Below are 19,426 nucleotides of genomic sequence, written 5' to 3' on the forward strand. Positions count from 1 at the left end.
CCAGGCTTGAACTCCAGCACTGCCTGCACACACTCTGCGGGGCAGCAGACGATGGCCTTCGTGCCTGGATCCCTGCCAGTTGCTTGGGAGACTCCGATGGAGTTCTGGGCTTCTGGGGTTGGTGTGGTCCAGCCCTGGCTATTGCAGGCATTTAGAGAGCAGGCCAGGGGATGAAAGATATTTCTGTGTCTCTTTGCCTTTACGAGAGAGAGAGAGGGAGAGAGAGAGAGAGAGAGAGAGAGAGAGAGAGAGAAACGAACTAACAAGCAGGCATGTGGTCCAGCAGTTCACATCCGAGTGCATGGTAGTGCCTGGGTTTCTGACTCCAGCCTCCTGCTAACTGGGAGGCAATGGTGATGGCTCATGTAGTTGGGTTCCTGCCACCTGCTAGGGAGACCTGGATTGAATTCGTGGCTCCCAGTTTTGGCCTTGGCCCAGCCCTGGCAATTCTGGGCACTTGCAGAGTCAATCAACAGAAGGGAGATGAGACAGAGATGGGAGAGAGGAAGACCCTTGTCTGTCTCTGTCTCTTGAATAAACAGTTTGGGGTTGTGGCACAGCTGGTTTAAGTGGCTGCTTGGGACCCGCGCATCTCCCGGCTTCCTGCTAGGACATCCGAGAGGCAGATGACGACTCCATTGCTGGGGCCCACGCACCCGTGTGGGAGACCTGGACAGAGTTCTAGGCCCTTGGCTTCAGCCTGGTCCAGTCCTGATGTTGTAGTCATTTGAGAATGAATCAGTGATAGTGGATCTTTCTCTCTCGCTCTCTTTTGTGCTACCTCCAAGTGGATGAAAATAAATATACATTTTAAAAATTTATTTTGGGGGGCTGGTGTTGTGGCATAGCATGTTAGGCTGCCACTTTCTTCTACGGGTGCCAGTTCAATTCCAGGCTGCTCCACTTTCAATCCAGCTCTCTGCTAGTGCACCTGGGAAAGCAGTGGAAGTGGCCCAAGTGGCTGGGCTCCTGCCACCCACATGGAAGACTCGGAGGAAGCTCCTGGCTCTGGTTTGGCCCAGCACTGGCCATTGCAGTCATCTGGGGAATGAACCAGTAGATGGAATCTCTCTCTCTGTGTCTCTCTGTCAATCTGCCTTTCAAATATAATGAATATTTGGGGCCGGCACTGTGGTGTAGGTTAGGCCTCCACCTGTGGCGCCAGCATCCTGTATGGGTGCCAGTTCAATTCCCGGCTGCTCCAATTCCCATCCAGCTCCCTGCTAATGGCGTGGGAAAGCAGTGGAAGTGGCCCCAGTGGCTGGGTCCTTGTACTCACATGGGAAACCCAGAGGCAGGCCGGGTTCCTGGCTTTAGGTTGGTCAAGCTCTAGCCATTGCAACCATCTGGGGAGTGAACCAGTGGTTGGAAGACCTCTCTCTGTCTCTCCCTCTCTATCTGTAACTCTGCCTCTAAAATAAATAAATACTTTTTAAAAATTTTGTATTTTTAAAGATGTACTTATTTATTTAAAAGGCAGAGTTACAGAGAAGCAGAAGTTTCAAAAATTATCATTCTAGGGCCGGTGCTGTGGTATAGTGGGTAAAGCTACTACTGCCTGCAAGGTCAGCACCCCATGTGTGCAGCGGTTCAAGTCCCAGCTGCTCCACTTCTGATCCAGCTCCCTGATATGGCCTGGGAAAGCAAATAAATACATTAATTTTTGGGAAAAGGTATATTTTATTTGAAAGGCAGAGGTACAGAGAGAAGGAGAGGAGGAGAGAGAGAGAGAGATAGATATTTTCCACCTGCTTGTTCACTTCTCAAATGGTCATATCTGCTGGGGTTAGCGCAGGCTGAAGTCAGGAGCCAGGAGCTTCTTCTGGATCTTCCACGTGGGTGCATGGGCCCAAGGACTTGGGCCATCTTCCACCCAGGCCATAAGCAGGAAGCTGGATCAGAAGTGGAGCAGCCAGGACACAAACTAGAGCCCATCTGGGATGCCGGTGCAGCAGGCAGAGGCTTAGCCTACCACACCACAGCGTTGGTTCCTAGGTTTGAAATTTTTTTTTTAAGCATTTACTTATTTATTTGAGAAGCAGAATTACAGAGAGCCAGAGAGGTCTTCCATCTGCTGGTTCACTCCCCAAATGGCCAAAATGGCTGGAGCTGGGCCAATCCGAAGCCAGGAGCCAGGAGCCTCCTCCAGGTCTCCTACATGGGGGCAGAGGCCTGAGTGCTTGGTCCATCTTCTACTTTCCCAGGCCATAGCAGAGAGCTGGATAGGAAGTAGAGCAGCTGGGACTCAAACCGGCGCCCCTGTGGGATGCCAGTGCTGCAGGCGGCTGCATTACCTGCTATGCCACAGCGCCAGCACTGTTTCGAAACTTAACACTGCATTTTGGTTGGGAACTGTATAGGTTAGGATTCTCCTGGACTGCAAATGTGGAAAACCCCACTCTGACTTCAGGAAAGAAGGACTTATTGACGGTTAGAGCAGTCCAGGGGTGGGGGTAACTCGCCTGGACAGGACCCAGGGCCTCAAGTGATGTCACTGGGGCTGTCTCCCTCTGCCTCTCGGCCCTATACTCGAGGCTGCCCTCACTCGGACTGGCTGCTTGCCTCATCTGACCACTGCCCCGACTTCTCAACACTAGTTTAGCAAGAGCAGCGCCAAGTGGGTGGGGTTCTCCTTAATGTTTGCATGTGACGTTTTGGAATGCAGTGTCACTGATGTGGCACTAGCTCAGTCATGGGGACCTGGCAGTGGGCTCAGGATTCCACTGAGCCAGAGTTCTGGAGTGGTTACGGCTGGGAGACGGCTCGTGCTCCCTGAGCCACAAGGACTTTGGAGGAGGAGAGGTAAGACCAAGGCACTGCTAACTGAAGACAGAGCAATGGATGCCGGACGGTCAGAAGCAGTTGAAACAACTGGCGCCCACCGCCAGGTCCACCCATGTCCACCCCCAGCGGCCTGAGCCACGCCTGGTGCTCTCTGCTGAGCCAGATGCTGCTGCCCGCTCACTCCTCGAAACTTTGCTCCCCTGCTCCATGGCAGAATTTCTTCCTGAATCACTTTCCTTAGGCTTACTGCATGCTCACCTCTTAGACACAAAAACCGAAGGCTCTGGGGCAGGTGCCGGGGCACAGTGGGTTAAACCAGCACTAGGGACGCCCACAGTCCATCTTGGGGTGCTGCTGTGAGCCCTCTAGCTTCCTGCTAACGCCCATGGGAAGGCAGAGGATAATGGCTCAAGTACTTGTGCTTCTGTTACCCACGTGGGAGACCTGGAGGGAGTCTGTGGCTCTTGGGTTAGGCCTGGCTCAGCCCTGGCTGTTGTAGGCACCTGAGGAATGGACTGGCACTTGGAAGACACATTCTCTCTCTAAATCAATCAAAACACAAAACCTTATTTTTTTTTTCCCCCATAAACCAGAAACTCTCAAGGTTCTGCCCTGGGTCCTGCACTTGTCTCTGAATTTCCTCCTGCGTAGTTTTACCCTCTCGTATTTTAATCCCTCAGACCAACAAGCCCTGGATTGCAACCGCTTGCAAGAGTCTCCACTTGGGTTTCCCACAGGGCCCTTAAAACCCTCCAGGAGAGAACTGTGGGGGCCAGCGAATTTCACCTTTTGTTGCTTTTCCTCGAGTCCCATTTGGGCTTGCTAACATCACTCCCAAGTGGTCAGTCAATATGACAAAGACTTAGGGCTGGCGCTGTGGTGCAGTAGGTTAATCCTCCGCCTGTGGCGCTGGCATCCCATATGGGCACCAGTTCGAGCCCCTCTTCCAATCCAGCTCTCTGCTGTGGCCTGGGAAAGCAGTAAAGATGGCCCAATTGCTTGGGCCCCTGACCCATGTGGGAAGCCGGGAAGAAGCTCCTGGCTCCTGCCTCAGATTGGCACAGCCCTGGCAGTTGCAGCCATCTGGGGGGTGAACCAACAGAAGGAAGACCTTTCTCTATGTCTCTCCCTCTCACTGTCTGTAACTCTACCTCTCAAATAAATAAATAAAAATCTTAAAAAAAAAAAAAAAGACGAAGACTTAAGAGAGCTTAGTAGCTTCTGCCTTTCTGTTCTTGGGAGCCCTAAGTCACTACACTTGTGCCACGGAGAGGCCACAGCATCCCAGCCGAGCCCAGCCCACAGCTGACCCATCAGCTGGTGACTGCCCTGCGTAATTACGAGAAACAGCCGGACGTTTGCTGTGTTAGCCATTTGGGGGCGTCTGTAACACACATTCTCCCCACCTAAAGCCAAACTCATTACCTGTCCCGTTATCTCGTTAGGCCTGTTTCTCCTGAGGTCAGTTCCAGCCGACGGCACTGTCCCCTCCCCAGGTAGCAGCATCACGGTGTTGTGCTAGCTCCCCCCACCCCGGGGGCCCCCAAATCCCTCTGCAAACTGCCAGTTTTACCTCCTGCACACTGGCTGAACTTGGCCTCCTTCACTATCGTTTTCTGCACTTCAGGTTCTCCTCTCACCTGTCTGGTCTTTGTACCTGTACTCTGGTTCTTAGACGCCCGGCTTCCAGAGGTGCATCTGACCACAGCCGTCCTCTGTGTAAGAGGGGCTCCGGGTAGCTCCCAGAACAGAGTCCACATCCCAGAGACCGCTTGAGAAAGGCCCGCGTCCACCTGTAACGCTTATCGCGACCGGCAGTGCCTTCACCTGTTCCGTCAAGGCTCGGTCAGGAGACAGTTCATGAATCAGGAATAAACGATGATGATTCAAAAGGCTACCCAGAGATCCTCAGGGCTTCCTAGAGGGTCAACTGCTTGCAGCTCTCCCCACCAAGGGGGAGGGGACACAGAAAGGCTGGTGTCACTTAGGCATGGCCCCCAGTTGCTGAACCCCAACTCCATGGAGGTGGCTCTGCCCAGCTGGTGCTTGTCTGAGCGTGAAGGGGCTGTGCTCCGGTTGGTCCTGGTGTCTGGGGTGGGGGTAGTTGTGCAAGTGTGGTAAAGCTGCACACCGGGAGAGATCTGCAGCCGCTGGGCTGCCGGCCACAGGCGGCCTCCTCCTGCAGCCTTGCCGTCTCCCTCATCGGGGCAGCGCACAGCAGCCCGGGCGCGGAGCTGAGAGCCGGCGGCGTCTGGTGGACTTGCCTTCTCACCGTCCCGCTAGGTGCTTTGCTGCTTCCGGGTCTGGACTTGCACCGCTCTCGTCTCCACGCCTCGTTCACTCTCACCTTTCAAATCTCAGCTGTCACTTTCTTGGGGAAGCCTTCTTTGACTTCCCTGTTGAGGCCAGGTTCCTCTGTCCCAGTGTGTGGCCCACTGGGTAGCACTGCAGTTATAATCCCACAGTTTGTGTGCTTTTGAGGTTAACGTCTACTAGAACGTAAGGACGTTCATCTCCAGGGCAGGGACCATTTCCCCTTCCCGTTTCTTGTTCTTAAACCCATATCCCTACCCCTTTCTCTGTCTCTACCTCTCTGTAACTCTTCCCAATCAATGAGGTAAATCTTAAAACACCCATATCCCTAATGCCTCACGCAGTATGTGGCACGTAGTGACTGGTCGAATGAAGAAGCGTCGTGTAGACAGCCAGTTCCATGCCTGACCAAGCACTTTCTGAAATACCTGCTTCCAGCTCTAATTCCTCTCTGCGCGCACCCAGTAAGACTTCCTCCCACCGCTGACCCTCGGTATCTCAGTTCTTAGACACGGATGCGACCGCTGTGTTGACTTTCAGGGTTTGTGTACACACAAACAAACCGTATCTGAGGCTGTGCATGCTCATATGCGTAGGGAGGGGAGTGCCCTCGCCGAACCCGTCCTTCAAAGACGTGCCAATCTACTGCTTCTTGGCTAAGATCAAGAGCTAAGAAAGGGTGAATCGTTCCCTATCTTTGCCTCTGTGAACGAGTGACCTTGTACACAACCCGGGTGTGCACAAGCACCCGAAACACAACCTTGACGCTCGGCTGCAGGTGCAGGGATGACCAGAGATCTGACTTAGGCTCAGGAATTTCTCAAGGGGTATGTGGGTTTCTGGGTGGGGTCTCACTTCCGGAATCTGGGACCACTGGCCACGCCCCAAAGGCACCACTGCATTTGCTGGGCTGCCTTGGACCTCTCTGCAGCTTCTTCTTCCTTTCCAAGATGACGGGTTCAGACTGCTCGTAGGCCAGTCTAGCGCACAGCGATGCACCAGGCCGCCGAGGTCCTTGCTCGGAATTATTTGTCGAGGGAGGATCAAGAGAAACGGACGCGAGCTGATCATGCACAAAGCGGTCAGCGGGCACTTTCACACCCTCACTTATTCACAGACGCACGCACATACCTATCAGACGCTTCAACTTGGAAGACGGAGTTAAGACGGCCATTTATTTTGTGCAGGACAGTCTGACACCCTCGCGGCCCTCTGTCCTCACACGCATACTTCCGGAAGTACCCTCTGGTAACACAACCTCATTTATCTAGACAAGCAGTGACTGGAAGACTCGTACTCCTAATCACTCCCGCCACGCCTGCCCCCACCGCCTCCTCTGGAGAGCGCACCCTTTCACTCCCAGCCGTTGTCGCGACCGCACTGGGTGGGACGCGCAGCCAGCCGCGGGCAAGAGTCACCCACGCGTGCCCACTGCCCCAGCTACGCCCAGGGCGACCAGAAGTCCAGGCTCGTCGCCCGGTGCGGCCCGGTGCGGGACTGACCCTGCCCTCCTCGGGGTGCGACCGTGGCCTTGCCCCGGCCGCCCGGCCCCGTCACGCGCGGTCCCGGCGCCTGCGGCGAGCCTGACACGCCACGAACATGCGGATTTTTACTTCTAGGACGGACGAGATTTTCAAAAGGACACATACGCCACTGGGTGACTTCCTGGGTCGCCGCAACCCACCCAAAGGGTTCCGAAAATAGCCGCGGGCCCCTCCTAGCCCGACTTTGAAAGCAGGTGTGGGACGCATGCGCACGTCCCACCGGCCGACCTCCTGGCGGCACCCGGCGCAGACCTTCTTCCCGACAGCCCGCGGGAGGCGGGGCGGGGGAACGGAATTCTCGCGAGTGTTCCGCGAGCGCCGGCGGAAACAGTAGACACGTGACTCTCCTCGGAGGCCTTCGCCTACCCCCCTCCCCCTTCTCGGGAACCCGGCCCCCTTACCCCTCGCCCACCCTAGAGCCGCGACAATGGACCGTTTGGGTTCCGGAATTCCCTTGGATCCAACCACTGGTACCGGGCCGGCAGGAGCCGGCGGAGTCCGTTTCTGGCGGCGAAGGCGCGGAGAGGCCGAGATGGGGGGGGAATCATCTTCCTCCGTCTGGGAGGGAGGCGGGGCGCGGGGGAGCGGCGGGGGGTGGGGGTGGGGCGGGAGGAAGTCACGTGGGGGCGCGGCGCGCGCTGCCTGCGCGCGGCGCCTCGTCCGGCGTCCCTCCCCCTCCCCTCCCCGTGGGGCGGGGGGGCTGGGGGGAGGGGCGTCAAGATGGCGGCGGGGAGGTAGGCAGAGCCGGACGCCGCTGCCGCCGCCGCCGCCGCCGCCTCCGCCGCTCCTGCCGCCGCCGGCTCTCGAAGCGCTCGTCGCCGGGGAGAAGCTGTCCTGGCGTCGGGTCCCGCGGGGAAAGTGAGTCCTCCCCTCAGCCCTGCCCTGCCTCCCCTCTCCCCCTCCCGGACAGCCTCCCACTCCCACCCTCCTCGGGGTCCGTGTGGGGCCGGGCTGGGGGGGGCGCCGCCACCTCAGCCCGGGTTGGGGCCTCGCTGCGCGCTCGCCGCCCCCCGCCGCCCCGCGCTCCGGGACCCCCGGGGGCCACGGTCCCGGCGGCGGCCGTGAGCGCCGGGCCCTGCGGACGCCGCTGGCGGGGCTCGGCGCTGCCCCGGGCGGGAGGCGCCCCCGGGCCGAGGGGGCAGCGGCGGCGCACGCCGGCTGCACGGGGGTCGCGCCCTGTGTTTGTCCCGCGAGCAGAGTGGGGTCCGGCCGCTGCCCGAGCCGTGCAGGCGGCTTAGGCGGAGGGAGCGAGGGAGGCTGCGGGCGCCCTGCCTACACCCGAGCCCGTGGCGGCGGTGGGCGCCGGGCACGGTGCGTGCACACGTGGGGGCTGCCTGCGCGCCCCGCCGGCGGCCGGGAAGCCGGCTCGGTGCTCGGGGGACGGCGGTTGGCGACTTGCTCGTCCGGAGAGAGTTCGGTGGAGCGAGCATGTCAGGCTCCCCGAGCAGAGCCGGCCGGGGGTCGGTTTAACCGCTGGGGGGATTTGGATGTTCCCGAACCCTTGGGGTCCGAGTCGGGGCCGACCCGGCGTCCGGCCCGTCCGCTCGCCGGCGCGGCTTTGTGCTGCCGTGCGGGCCGGGGTTGCGGTCCGCGCTCGGGCGTGCCGCGTTGGCCGGGGGAGGCTTTTGTTTTGGGGCTCCGCCGGCCGGGGAGAGGGGCGAGCGGACGGGAGCCGAGGCGCCGTCTCCATCCAATGAATTGCGCAGCCAATTGTAGCCGCACCCGGAAGTTTGTGCTGAACACGTGCTGAGGGAAGGTTATACACTGGTCCCCTCCGACCTTTGAAAGTTGGTTCCCGGCGCTGCGGGCCGGGGGCCCCGGGGAGCCGGGGCGCGGCGCCCCCGAGCCGGTGCGGAGTCGCAGGGCTGCCCGGAGGAGCGCGCCTCGGCGCGGAGCGTCTCCGAGGTCTCCCGGAGCCCGGAGCGCTGCCGTGCGTGTCTCTGCTGGGTTTCTTACAGTTCCTTCACAAGCCTGTGTTTTCCCCTTCAGCTGTCAGGTGAAGCGTCGCCGAGGGCAGGGCAGAGCTTGGGGGTCAGGCGGCGTTCCCTGGCGCCAGGGCTCTGGGGAGGTTTCCCTGCTTTGGAGGCGCTGGTGACAGACACATCTGGGTGTCTGGGTGAGCCCCCTGCCCCGCGGGGGGCGTGCGGGTTCCCTGGCTTGGCCTGCTTGAAGCTGGTGAGAAGATGCATTTTTTTTTTAATAGTGAAGTGCTTTCAGTTTAGCCAATGAATAACTAAGATGATGTAATCCTGAAGTTTTCGGGATTATCTTTGCTGACTGACAGATCTCCTGGCAGGAGCTCCCCCGTGCTACGGACAACTGTGGGAGGGCTGAAGTTGCAGATGCAAGGGCAGGGATTCTACTTCAAGGCTAAGATACGGTGTGAAACCCACCAAATTAGCTTTTCTGTTTCTTGGGAGACAATGTTTAGATTGTAGTAATAATTTTCAGTTTTGTTATAGCTCATGGTGAGAGTTGTGTTTTACATGGTGAGCTAGTATATACACATTTAACAGAAACTTTGCATGAAATGTGTTTTCTGAATGCTGTACACTAATTTTTTATAACAGGGTACTTAAGACATTTGTGGAAAATGCAGTTATAAGTTTATTTGTGTGTAAAATTTGAAATCGATATTTTTTCATAATATGTATTTTCCATGCACTTTTTGAAATAACATCGAATTTAAAAATGCTGGCAATGATACACAAAATTCATTTGATAACATATTGTGACCAGCCTATTAGAAAAATTCTGGTTCTCTTCCAGGACCCCCACGGATCCCAAGCTCTGCACATGCGCTGGTCCCTCACATAAAATGGTGTTGGGTTGCATGGAGCCTCTGTAGATCCTCCTAGACACTTTAAGTCACTTTTAGATCACTAACTGTACCCCAGATAGTGCAGATACAGTGCACACAGTGGTTGCACTGTGGTGGTTGGGGAATGCTGGCCAGAACGGAAGCCTGTAGATGTTCAGTAGATGTTTTGTTCGGAGCCTGAAGATGAGGAGGGTTCCATATAGGGCTAGGAGTAGAGAGGAAAGGGTTTTGAGGGGGTGGGAGTCAGACCTCCTGGTGTGCCAGTGCTCTGCCGAGATTGTGTGCTTGTTAAGTCAAGTTTGTCTTTTTAAGCCTCAGTTTCTCCTTTGTGATGAGGCAATGATGAGTAGTATTGACTCATAGATTATTTTGAAGATCAAAGGACGAAGAAGCCGCAGACAGAGTTTTAGGGTTAGCATCTGAATTTCAGGTAGTGATGATCTAGAAAGTTGTGTGAACTTTGCTTTTGCTTCCCTCTACTTTTTTTTTTTAATATTTTATTTACTTATTTGAGAGGTAGAGTTACAGTGAGAGGGATACAGAGAGGTCTTTCATCTGCTGGTTCACTCTCTAAACGGCCGTAACGGCTGGAGCTGAGCTGATTTGGAGCCAGGAGCTTCTTCTGGTCTCCCATGCAGGTGCAGGGCCCAAGGACTCTGGCCGTCCTCCATGGCTCTCCCAGGCCACGGCAGAGAGCTGGATGGGAAGTGGAGCAGCCTGCCCAGAGCTACATGTGGAGGATTAACCGATTTTGAAACTTTGTTTATGATTTGCACATTCCTTTGTGGATGTCTTCTTTCTAAGGGTTCTGTGTTGGAGGGGTCACTTTACTGAGCAAGGGTCCCTGAGCCATTGGGTGTTGAAAAATACAGATGATATCCTTGTAGGTAAAGGAAGTTCTTAGGTACATTTTTTGTTGTTTTTAATATTTATTTGAAAAGCAGAGACCCACACAGATGGAGAGATACCACCATCTGCTGGTTCATTTCCCTAGTCACCTGGACTGGGCCAGGCCAATGCCAGGATCCAGGAACTCAGTGTGAGTTTTCCACGTGGATGGTTGGACCCAGGTACTTTAGCTGTCACCTGCTACCTTATAGGGTGTGCATTAGCTGGAAATTAATTGCAGAACAGGTACTTGAACCTGGGTGCTTTGGTATGGCATGTGGGTGTCCCAAGCAGCATTTTTTTTTTTTTTTCAGATTTTTATTTTTCTTTTGAAAGCAAGAGTTATAGCAAAGAGGAGAGGGGCCCAGCGCTGTGGCGTAGCAGGTAAAGCTGCCACCTGCAGTACTGGCATCCCATATGGGCACTGGTTTGAGTCCCGGCTGTTCCACTTCAAATCCAGCTCTCTGCTGTGGCCTGGGAGAGCAGTGGAGGATAGTCCAAGTGCTTGGGCCCCTGCACCTGCATGGGAGACCTAGCAGAGGCTCCTGGCTTCTGGCTTCGGATCAGTGCAGCTTCAGCTGTTGCGGCCGTCTGGAGAATGAGCCAGTGCATAGAAGACCTTTGTCTGTCTGTCTCTCTGCCTCTGAAATAAATAATTTTTTTTTTTTTTTTTTTTTGACAGGGAGAGTGGATAGTGAGAGAGACAGAGAGAAAGGTCTTCCTTTTCGCCGCTGGTTCACCCTCCAATGGCCGCTGTGGCCGGCGCATCGCGCTGATCTGAAGCCAGGAGCCAGGAGCCAGGTGCTTCTCCTGGTCTCCCATGCGGGTGCAGGGCCCAAGGACTTGGGCCATCCTCCACTGCCTTCCAGGGCCATGGCAGAGAGCTGGCCTGGAAGAGGAGCAACCGGGATAGAATCCGGCGCCCCAACCGGAACTAGAACCCGGTGTGCCGGCGCCGCAAGGTGGAGGATTAGCCTGTTAAGCCACGGCGCCGGCCTACTTTCTTATAACTATCTTTTCATTTCTCTGATATCTTTATAATATTTTTTAGATTTATTAATTTGAAGGGCCTGCATTGTGTTATAGCAGGTAGAGCTGCCACCTGCGACGCCAGCATACAATATCGGCTCAGGCTTGAGACCCGGCTGCTCCACTTCCAATCCAGCTTCTTGCTAATGTACCTGGGAAAACAGTGGAAGATGGCCCTAGTACTTGGGACTGTGCACCCATGTTGGAGATCTGGGAGAAGTTCCCAACTCCTGGCTTCAGCCTGACCCAGCCCCAGTTGTTGGGGCCATTTGGGGAATGAATCAGCAGGTGGAAGATTCTCTTTCTCCCTCTCTTCTCTGGCTCTTCCACTCTCTGTGTAACTCTGACTTAAATAAATTTTTAAGTAAAAAAAAAAAGATTTAGGCCGGCGCCGTGGCTCAACAGGCTAATCCTCCGCCTTGCGGCGCCGGCACACCAGGTTCTAGTCCCAGTCGGGGCGCCGGATTCTGTCCTGGTTGCCCCTCTTCCAGGCCAGCCCTCTGCTATGGCCCGGGAGTGCAGTGGAGGATGGCCCAAGTGCTTGGGCCCTGCACCCCATGGGAGACCAGGAGAAGCACCTGGCTCCTGCCATCGGATCAGCGTGGTACGCCGGCTACGGCGGCGATTGGAGGGTGAACCAACGGCAAAGGAAGACCTTCCTCTCTGTCTCTCTCTCACTGTCCACTCTCCCTGTCCAAAAAAAAAAAGATTTATTCATTTGAAAGGTGGGGTGGGGGGAGAGAAAGAGATTCCATCTTCTGGTTCAATCCCTAATGGCCCCAAAACATCAAGGCCAGGCTAGGCCAAAGCCAAGAACTCCATCCAGGTCTCCCAGAAGTGTGGTAGGGACCCAAGTACTTGGGCCATCCTCCACTGCTTTCTCAGGTATATTAGCAGGGAGCTGGATCAGAAGCCGAGACACAGAGACTTGAAACAGTATTCAATATGGGATGCTGGCTTGCAAGCAGCAGATTAGCCACTGTGTCGCAGTGCTTGCTGTCTACAGAGATCCGCCATCTGCTGGTTCACTCTCAAAAGCCTACAACAGCCAGGGCTTGGCTGGAGTGAAGTTAGGATCCTGGAATTTAGTCTAGGTCTCCCTAGTGGGTGGCAAGGACTCAAGTACTTGAGCCATCATCCTGCTGCCTTCCAGGGTGTCCGTTAGCAGGAACCTGGAACTTATGAGGCATTAGATAGGAGATGCCATTGTCTAAGGTATCCTAATCATTGCCAAATGCACCCCCTCCCCAATATATGTGTATATATATTTTGTGTGTTTTTTTAGGCACTCCCTTTTTTTTTTTTTTTAAGATTTATTTATTTGAAAGAGTTACACAGAGGAACGAGAGAGAGAGAGAGAGAGGTCTTCCATCCATTGGTTCACTCTCCAGATGGCTACAATGGCTGGAGCTGTGCCAATCTGAAGCCAGGAGCTTCTTTTGGGTCTCCCACGCCCGGTGCAGGGGCCCAAGCGCTTGGGCCATCTTCTGCTTTCCCAGGCCATAGCAGAGAGCTGGATTGGAAGAGGAGCAGCTTGGACTCGAACTGGTGCCCATATGAGATACCGGCGCTTAAGGCCAGGGCTTTAACCTGCTGAGCCACACTGCCAGCCCCTGTGTGTATATATATTTAAACTGCTGCCATGACTGACTGTGTTGCAGTGGGTTAAGCTACCACTTGGCATGCTAGAATCCCATAGAGTCCTGACCACTCACCTTCTGATCTAGCTCCCTGCTAATGTTCCTGGGAAGGCAGTGGAAGATGGCCCAAGTGCTTGGGTCCCTGCCACCCATGTGGGAGGCTTGGGTGGAGTTCCTGGCTCCTGGCTTTAGTCTGGCCCAAGTCATCATTGCTGTCATTTGGGGCGTGAACCAGCAGATGGAAGACTGGTTCACTCCCCAAATGGCCGCAATGGCCAGGGCTGAGCCTTTCTCAGCAAGCACTTGGGCCCTCTTCAGCTGGTTTCCTGGGTGTATTAGCAGGGAGCCGAATTGGAAGTGGAGCAGCTGGGACTCATACTGGTCACCCACATGGATGCCAGTGCTGCTAATGATGGCTTAACCTGCTGTGCCACAGTGCTGGCCCCCGAGAAAATCATTTTTCTTGTTCCTCAAAGCAAAGATATTTGCTAATTGCACATTTAATTTTTTTAAAAATATTGATTTATTTGAAAGAGTTGCAGGGAGTGAGGGAGAGACAGAAAGAGATAGACTCTGCAGTCCACTGATTCACTCCCCAGATGGCTGCAGTGACTGGAGCTGGGCCAGGCCGAAGCTCAGAGCATCATTTGGGTCTCCCACGTGGGTAAGAGAGACCCAAACAGTTGGGCTAGCCTCCACTGCTTTTCTCAGGCCTTTAGCAAGGAGCAAGATAGGAAGTAGAGCAGGTGGGACAAGAACCAGCGCCCATAAGGGGTCGTTGCATTGCAGGCAATGGCTTTACCTGCTAAGCCACGAATAGCCCCTTAAGTCCACATTTTAAAAATGTTTGATTTCTTTTAGAGACAATACTGGGCAAATTTTATGTGTGGCACTTTTAATATAATGGTAATTTGTATTTAATTATTGAGAAGATCGCTAACAATTTTGTTTTGGGAAATAAAGTGTTACATCATTGATTCTGAAGAAAACATCTCTTTTTGAACACAGCACTAATATTTATCAAAATGATGGTTAATAGGTAGAAGTAAACATTTGCTCTAGGTAATATCACTTTCACTACTCAACAAGTACTATAAGGGAAGTTCTAGTTTTATTTCTAAGATAAGGAAACTGAGTCAGGTTATTTTGGATCTATCATGCCATTAGTGGGTCATGTGCCCAGTGTCTGAACCCAGACAGTCTTTCCGACCCCATTGTCTCCTGCACGACTGTGCTATGGTACTGCCTTGACGATACATGCCTTCTGTCTGCTCGGTAGCAAGTCCCTTCTGTCTGCTCACATCTGTAAATTTACTCAGTAGAACTCAGCAGGAGGAGCCTTGCCCTGTTGCAGTGTTAATGTTCTCCATGGGAGTTGCATCCTGTATGCTTCTGGTTGGCTATGGTTTCTCAGTATTCTCTTCCAGCCAAGGGTAGCTCCTGGTTTCTCGCCACCATTTTGTCTTTGTTTTTTGTTTATCATAGCTGTAGTATTTTGAAATAGTTAATGTTTTCAAATGTATTTATGGTAAACATCAAACTCTGTTTTCCACTGATTGAGGTGGATTCCTCTGTGGCACTAACTTGGGTTTGTAGGATTGATCAACGTCATTTGTGGTCTGTGAATTCCTTTGTGTAGACACACTAACAGTTCTTCTATCTATAGTATTTAGCATTTGTTTTATACTTTGTGGATTCACAGTGAAAATGTTGTTGTCACTCCCAGGAACAAGTCTTGTAAAATGTGGAGGAGGAGAGAAATCTGCTAATAAACTTTTCTTTTTTTTTTTTCTTTTTCTTTTTTTTGCCAGGCAGAGTTAGTGAGAGAGACAGAATTATAGACAGTGAGAGAGAGACAGAGAGAAAGGTCTTCCTTCCATTGGTTCACTCCCTTAATGGCCACTATGGCTGGTGCTGTGCCAATCTGAAGCCAGGAGCTGGGTGCTTCCTCCTGGTCTCCCATGCGGGTGCAGGGCCCAAGCAGTTGGGCCATCCTCCGCTGCCTTCCCGGGCCACAGCAGAGAGCTGGCCTGGAAGAGGAGCAACCCGGACTAGTACCCGGTGCCCCAACCAGGACTAGAACCCAGGGTGCTGGCGCTGCAGGCAGAGGATTAGCCTAGTGAGCTGTGGCGCCGGCCAGCTAATAAACTTTTAAGGGTTCTCAGCTTAAACACTGAAATTCTGAGACTTTAATTTTTTTTTGACAGGCAGAGTGGATAGTGAGAGAGAGACAGAGAGAAAGGTCTTCATTTTTGCCATTGGTTCACCCTCCGATGGCCACTGCGGCCGGCGCATCGCGCTGATCTGAAGCCAGGAGCCAGGTGCTTCTCCTGGTCTCCCATGGGGTGCAGGGCCCAAGCACTTGGGCCATCCTCCACTGCCTTCCCGGGCCATAGCAGAGAGCTGGCCTGGAAGAGGGGCAACCAGGATAGAATCCGGCGCCCCAACCGGGACTAGAACCCGGTGTGCCGGCGCCACAAGGCGGAGGATTAGCCTGTTAAGCCATGGCTCCGGCGACTTTAATATTTTGAGAACAAGAATATGGTTAAATATTAAGGGTCATGCCTAATGGAGTTAGAGAATTGGGTAAGAGTTCTTGTTGTGTCTCATCTCCCCTTCTCTGCAAAAGGATTAAGTAGAAAATTTGTGCCCAGTTGGCTGAAAAAGGATCCCTAACATTGTTTGTTTTTAAGATGTATGTAAGGCCAGCGCCGAGGCTCAATAGGCTAATCCTCCGCCTGTGGTGCCGGCACCCCAGGTTCTAGTCCCGATCGAAACGCCAGATCCTGTCCCGGTTGCGCCGGCTACAGCGGCCATTGGAGGGTGAACCAACGGTAAAAGAAAGACCTTTCTGTCTGTCTGTCTGTCTCTCTCACTGTCCACTCTGTCAAAAGAAAAAAAAAAATGTATGTAAGATTAAAGTCTTTTTTTTTTTAAGATTTATTTATTTATTTGAAAATCAGAGTTACGCACAGAGAGAGAGAGAGAGAAGTCTTCTATCAGCTGGTTCACTCTCAAATTGGCCACAACAGCCAGAGCTGCACCGATCTGAAACCAGGAACCAGGAACCAGGAACCAGGAGCCAGGAGCCAGGAGCGTCTTCCAGGTCTCCCATGTGGGTACAAGGGCCCAAGGACTTGGGGCCATCTTTCACTGCTTTCCAGGCCATAGCAGAGAGCTGGATAGGAAGTGGAGCAGCCGGGTCTCGAACCAGCTCCCATATGGGTTGCCAGTGCTTCAGTCCAGGGCGTTAACCTGCTGTGCCACAGCGCTGGCCCCGTCTTGTTCATTTTGTCCATTTTGTCACTACTAAGGTCAGCAGGTCTTGTTATTCATTCATTTAATTAACTGTATATTTATGATATGCAACATGTTTTGAAACATGAATAGATTGCAGAATGGTTAAACCTAATTGTAGTTCCTATAGTGAATTCTGAGCTGGGCACTTATGTGTAGTTTAAACTGTTGATGTGTTTTCTTGTATGAACATCAGAAATCCCACTCCAGGATTTTGCCTTCCATGTTGCTATTTCTTTACTTTTTATTTATTTATTAATATTTATTTCTTTATTTGAAAGGTAGAAATACAAGAGAGGGAGAGGCAGAAAGCGAGGTCTTTCATCCACTGGTTCAGTCCTCAAATGGCCACAATGGCCAGGGCTAGATTAGACTGAAGCCAGGAGCTTCATCTGGATCTGCCACATGGGTGCAGGGTCCCAAGTGCTTGGGCCATCCTCCATGTTTTCCCAGGCACATTAGCAGGAAGCTGGATCAGAAGTGGAGCAGCTGGGACTCCAGCCTGCGCCCATATGGGATCCTGCTACTGTAGGCGATGGCTTTAGTCTCTGTTTTTGTACTTTTAATGCTCCTTGTTAAGAAAACATTTTGAAAAGCTCTTGTGCATTTAGTAACACTTTTCAGTGATTCTCATTTCTTTAATTAAAGATGTCTCTGTACTTTTGAGTATAATTAGGTCTTGGTGTATGTAGGATAAATTAATTAATTGCTTGACCTCCAAAGAGCTCTGTGATCTGTAGTTTGGAATCCTTGGTTTAAAGCAGTGTACTTTTGTTTCAAATGTAAATAAGTAATTCAGTATTTATTTTTTAAAGATTTTATTTATTTTATTTGAGAGGTAGAGTCTCAGTCAGTGAGAGGGAGAGACAAACAGAAAGGTCTTCCTTCTGTTGGTTCACTCTCCAAATGGCCACAGTGGCCGGAACTGCGCCCATCTGAAGCCAGGAGCTAGGTGCTTCCTCCTGGTCTCCCATGCGGGTGCAGGGCTATATATACATTATGAACTGTGGTACAAATATGTTCAAAGAATCCTAAATGAATGCTTGAAAAACATTTTCAAGCCATAAAATATTTCTCTAGGACCAATAATTATGGGAATTTGGGGGGAAGGGTCCCTTTGCCCACCCACTGTGGCAGATTAATAGAATTCGAGATACTATCAAAATGTCATCTTTTAAAAGTAAATACTGGGGGCTCACTAGGCTAATCCTCTACCTTTCGCGCCCGCACACCAGGTTCTAGTCCTGGTCGGGGCACCAGATCCTGTCCCGGTTGCCCCTCTTCCAGGCCAGCTCTCTGCTGTGGCCTGGGAGTGCAGTGGAGGATGGCCCAGGTCCTTGGGCCCTGTATCCGCATGGGAGACTAGGATAAGCACCTGGCTCCTGCCTTTGGATCAGCGCGGTGCGCTGGCTGCAGCGGCCATTGGGGGTGATCCAATGGAAAAGGAAGACCTTTCTTTCTGTCTCTTTCTCTCTCTTTCTCACTGACCACTCTGCCTGTCAAATAAATAAATAAGTAAATAAAATTAAAAATGAAAAAGAGAGTAGACCTGCTGGGATCGAACTGGAGCTCATACCAGATGTTACCTGCTACACCACAATGCCAGTCCTGGGCCAACATTATCTTTTAAATCCATGTTGGACGTTTGTCTTGTCTCCTCTGTCATACTGTTTCTATCTTGTTGTCTGATACTTCATTCTCTTTCCAATTTTAAGCTCAGTTTGACATTTATTCCAAAATAAAGTGTTGAAACTTCATAGATGGTGAATTTCAATTGTATTCGTTGGAGAATCCATGGGCTTTGGAGTTTGCATTATCTGAAATCTAATCTCCTCCCCGTCAGGATGGACTTGGGCAAGTGTATCAACATTTCTGGGCCTCAGTTGAAGCTCTGAATTGTATCACTGGTCTCATACAGGGTTGTTGTGGGCTTAAATATGGCGCTGTAGAGGGAGATCTTAACTGTCAGGCTTGTGGAACACACTTCATCAGTGTGCGTTTCCTTCTCTTTTTTCCTTACTGCTTGAAATGTTTTCGTTCTTTTCTCTGAGAAGTTCTAGAGAAATCCCATCTAGAGATGCTGTCCTTCCTGCAGTCCTGAGCCAGTTTCTCTCTGGATGTCTGTGGTTTTCACTTCATCCTCACTCGTGTTCCCATTAGAATTTCTGACTGATAAACAGACATACAAGATGTAGAGTAGAGAATTTGTTAAATGTCTTGCTGTCATCTGAAACAGTTCTTATACATTGGAAGTCATGGTCATGGTGCTCTCCGCTAACACCCTTTCTGTAGGACATCGTGAACACTGATGTTAATTTTATCACCCAGTCTGAGAACAAATGGACTAACTGAAAATTAGTATCTTATTTATGTAACACGAACTTTCCTGAGAAAAATAAATAAAATCAGATTTCTGTTATGTTTGTATACAAGGGTGCTTGTTTGTGGAAATTGAATTAAAAGATAAATGTATTCTGATGCAAAATTTTGAAATCCATGTGTGGTTTTTATTTATTTTTAAAGGTTATTTTTATCTTTGAAAGGTGGAATGACAGAAAGATCTTCCATTTACTGGTTTATTTCCCAAATGCTCACAACATTCAGGGCTGGGCCAAGCAGAAGCCAGGAACCAGGGGCTCCATGTGCGTTTCCATGTATGTGGCAGGGGCCCAGACACTGAGGCCATCAGCAGCTACCTCTGAGGATGCATTAAGCAGGAAGGTGAGTCAGGAGCAGAGCAGCTGGGATTCAGGCATTGCAAGCAGTGGCTCAGCTCGCTGCACGGCAATGCCTACCCTAGTTTTCTCTTAATGTACACATTTTCCTGATTAAAAAAAAAAAAAGATTTATATATTTGAAAGGCAGAGTTAGAGGCTGAGACAGAGATCTTCTATCTGTTGGATGGAAGATCCCCAAATGGTTGCAATGGCCAGGGCTGAGATAGCCTGAAATGAGGAGCCAGGAACTCCATCCGGGTCTCCCACGTGGATATAGGAACTCAGGCACTTGGGCCATCTTCTGGTATTTTTCCTAGGTTCATTAGCAGGGAGCTGGATCACAAGTGGAGCAGCCGGGATTCGAACTAGCACTCATTTGGTATTCTGGATCAC

At 52.0% G+C, this 19,426-nt stretch overlaps 1 protein-coding gene across 6 annotated transcripts in view; it reads left to right on the top strand.

The window, feature by feature from the left end:
• The first annotated feature begins 7,394 nt into the window (after window positions 1-7,394).
• Window positions 7,395-19,426, top strand: part of SBNO1 (strawberry notch homolog 1) — a 76,411-nt gene continuing 64,379 nt past the window's right edge. For 2 of the 6 annotated variants that reach the window (XM_062182602.1, XM_062182607.1), the window contains exon 1: window positions 18,902-19,037. In XM_062182602.1, the coding sequence (XP_062038586.1) occupies window positions 18,957-19,037 (81 nt within the window). In that variant the 5' untranslated portion in view covers window positions 18,902-18,956. Of the gene's footprint in view, window positions 7,500-16,002; window positions 16,135-18,901; window positions 19,038-19,426 lie in introns of those variants that run through there. The other 4 variants (XM_062182604.1, XM_062182605.1, XM_062182603.1 and 1 more) reach the window with 4 other exon arrangements.

Source organism: Lepus europaeus, chromosome 23 (genome assembly GCF_033115175.1).
Source record: "Lepus europaeus isolate LE1 chromosome 23, mLepTim1.pri, whole genome shotgun sequence".
Lineage (NCBI taxonomy): Eukaryota > Metazoa > Chordata > Mammalia > Lagomorpha > Leporidae > Lepus > Lepus europaeus.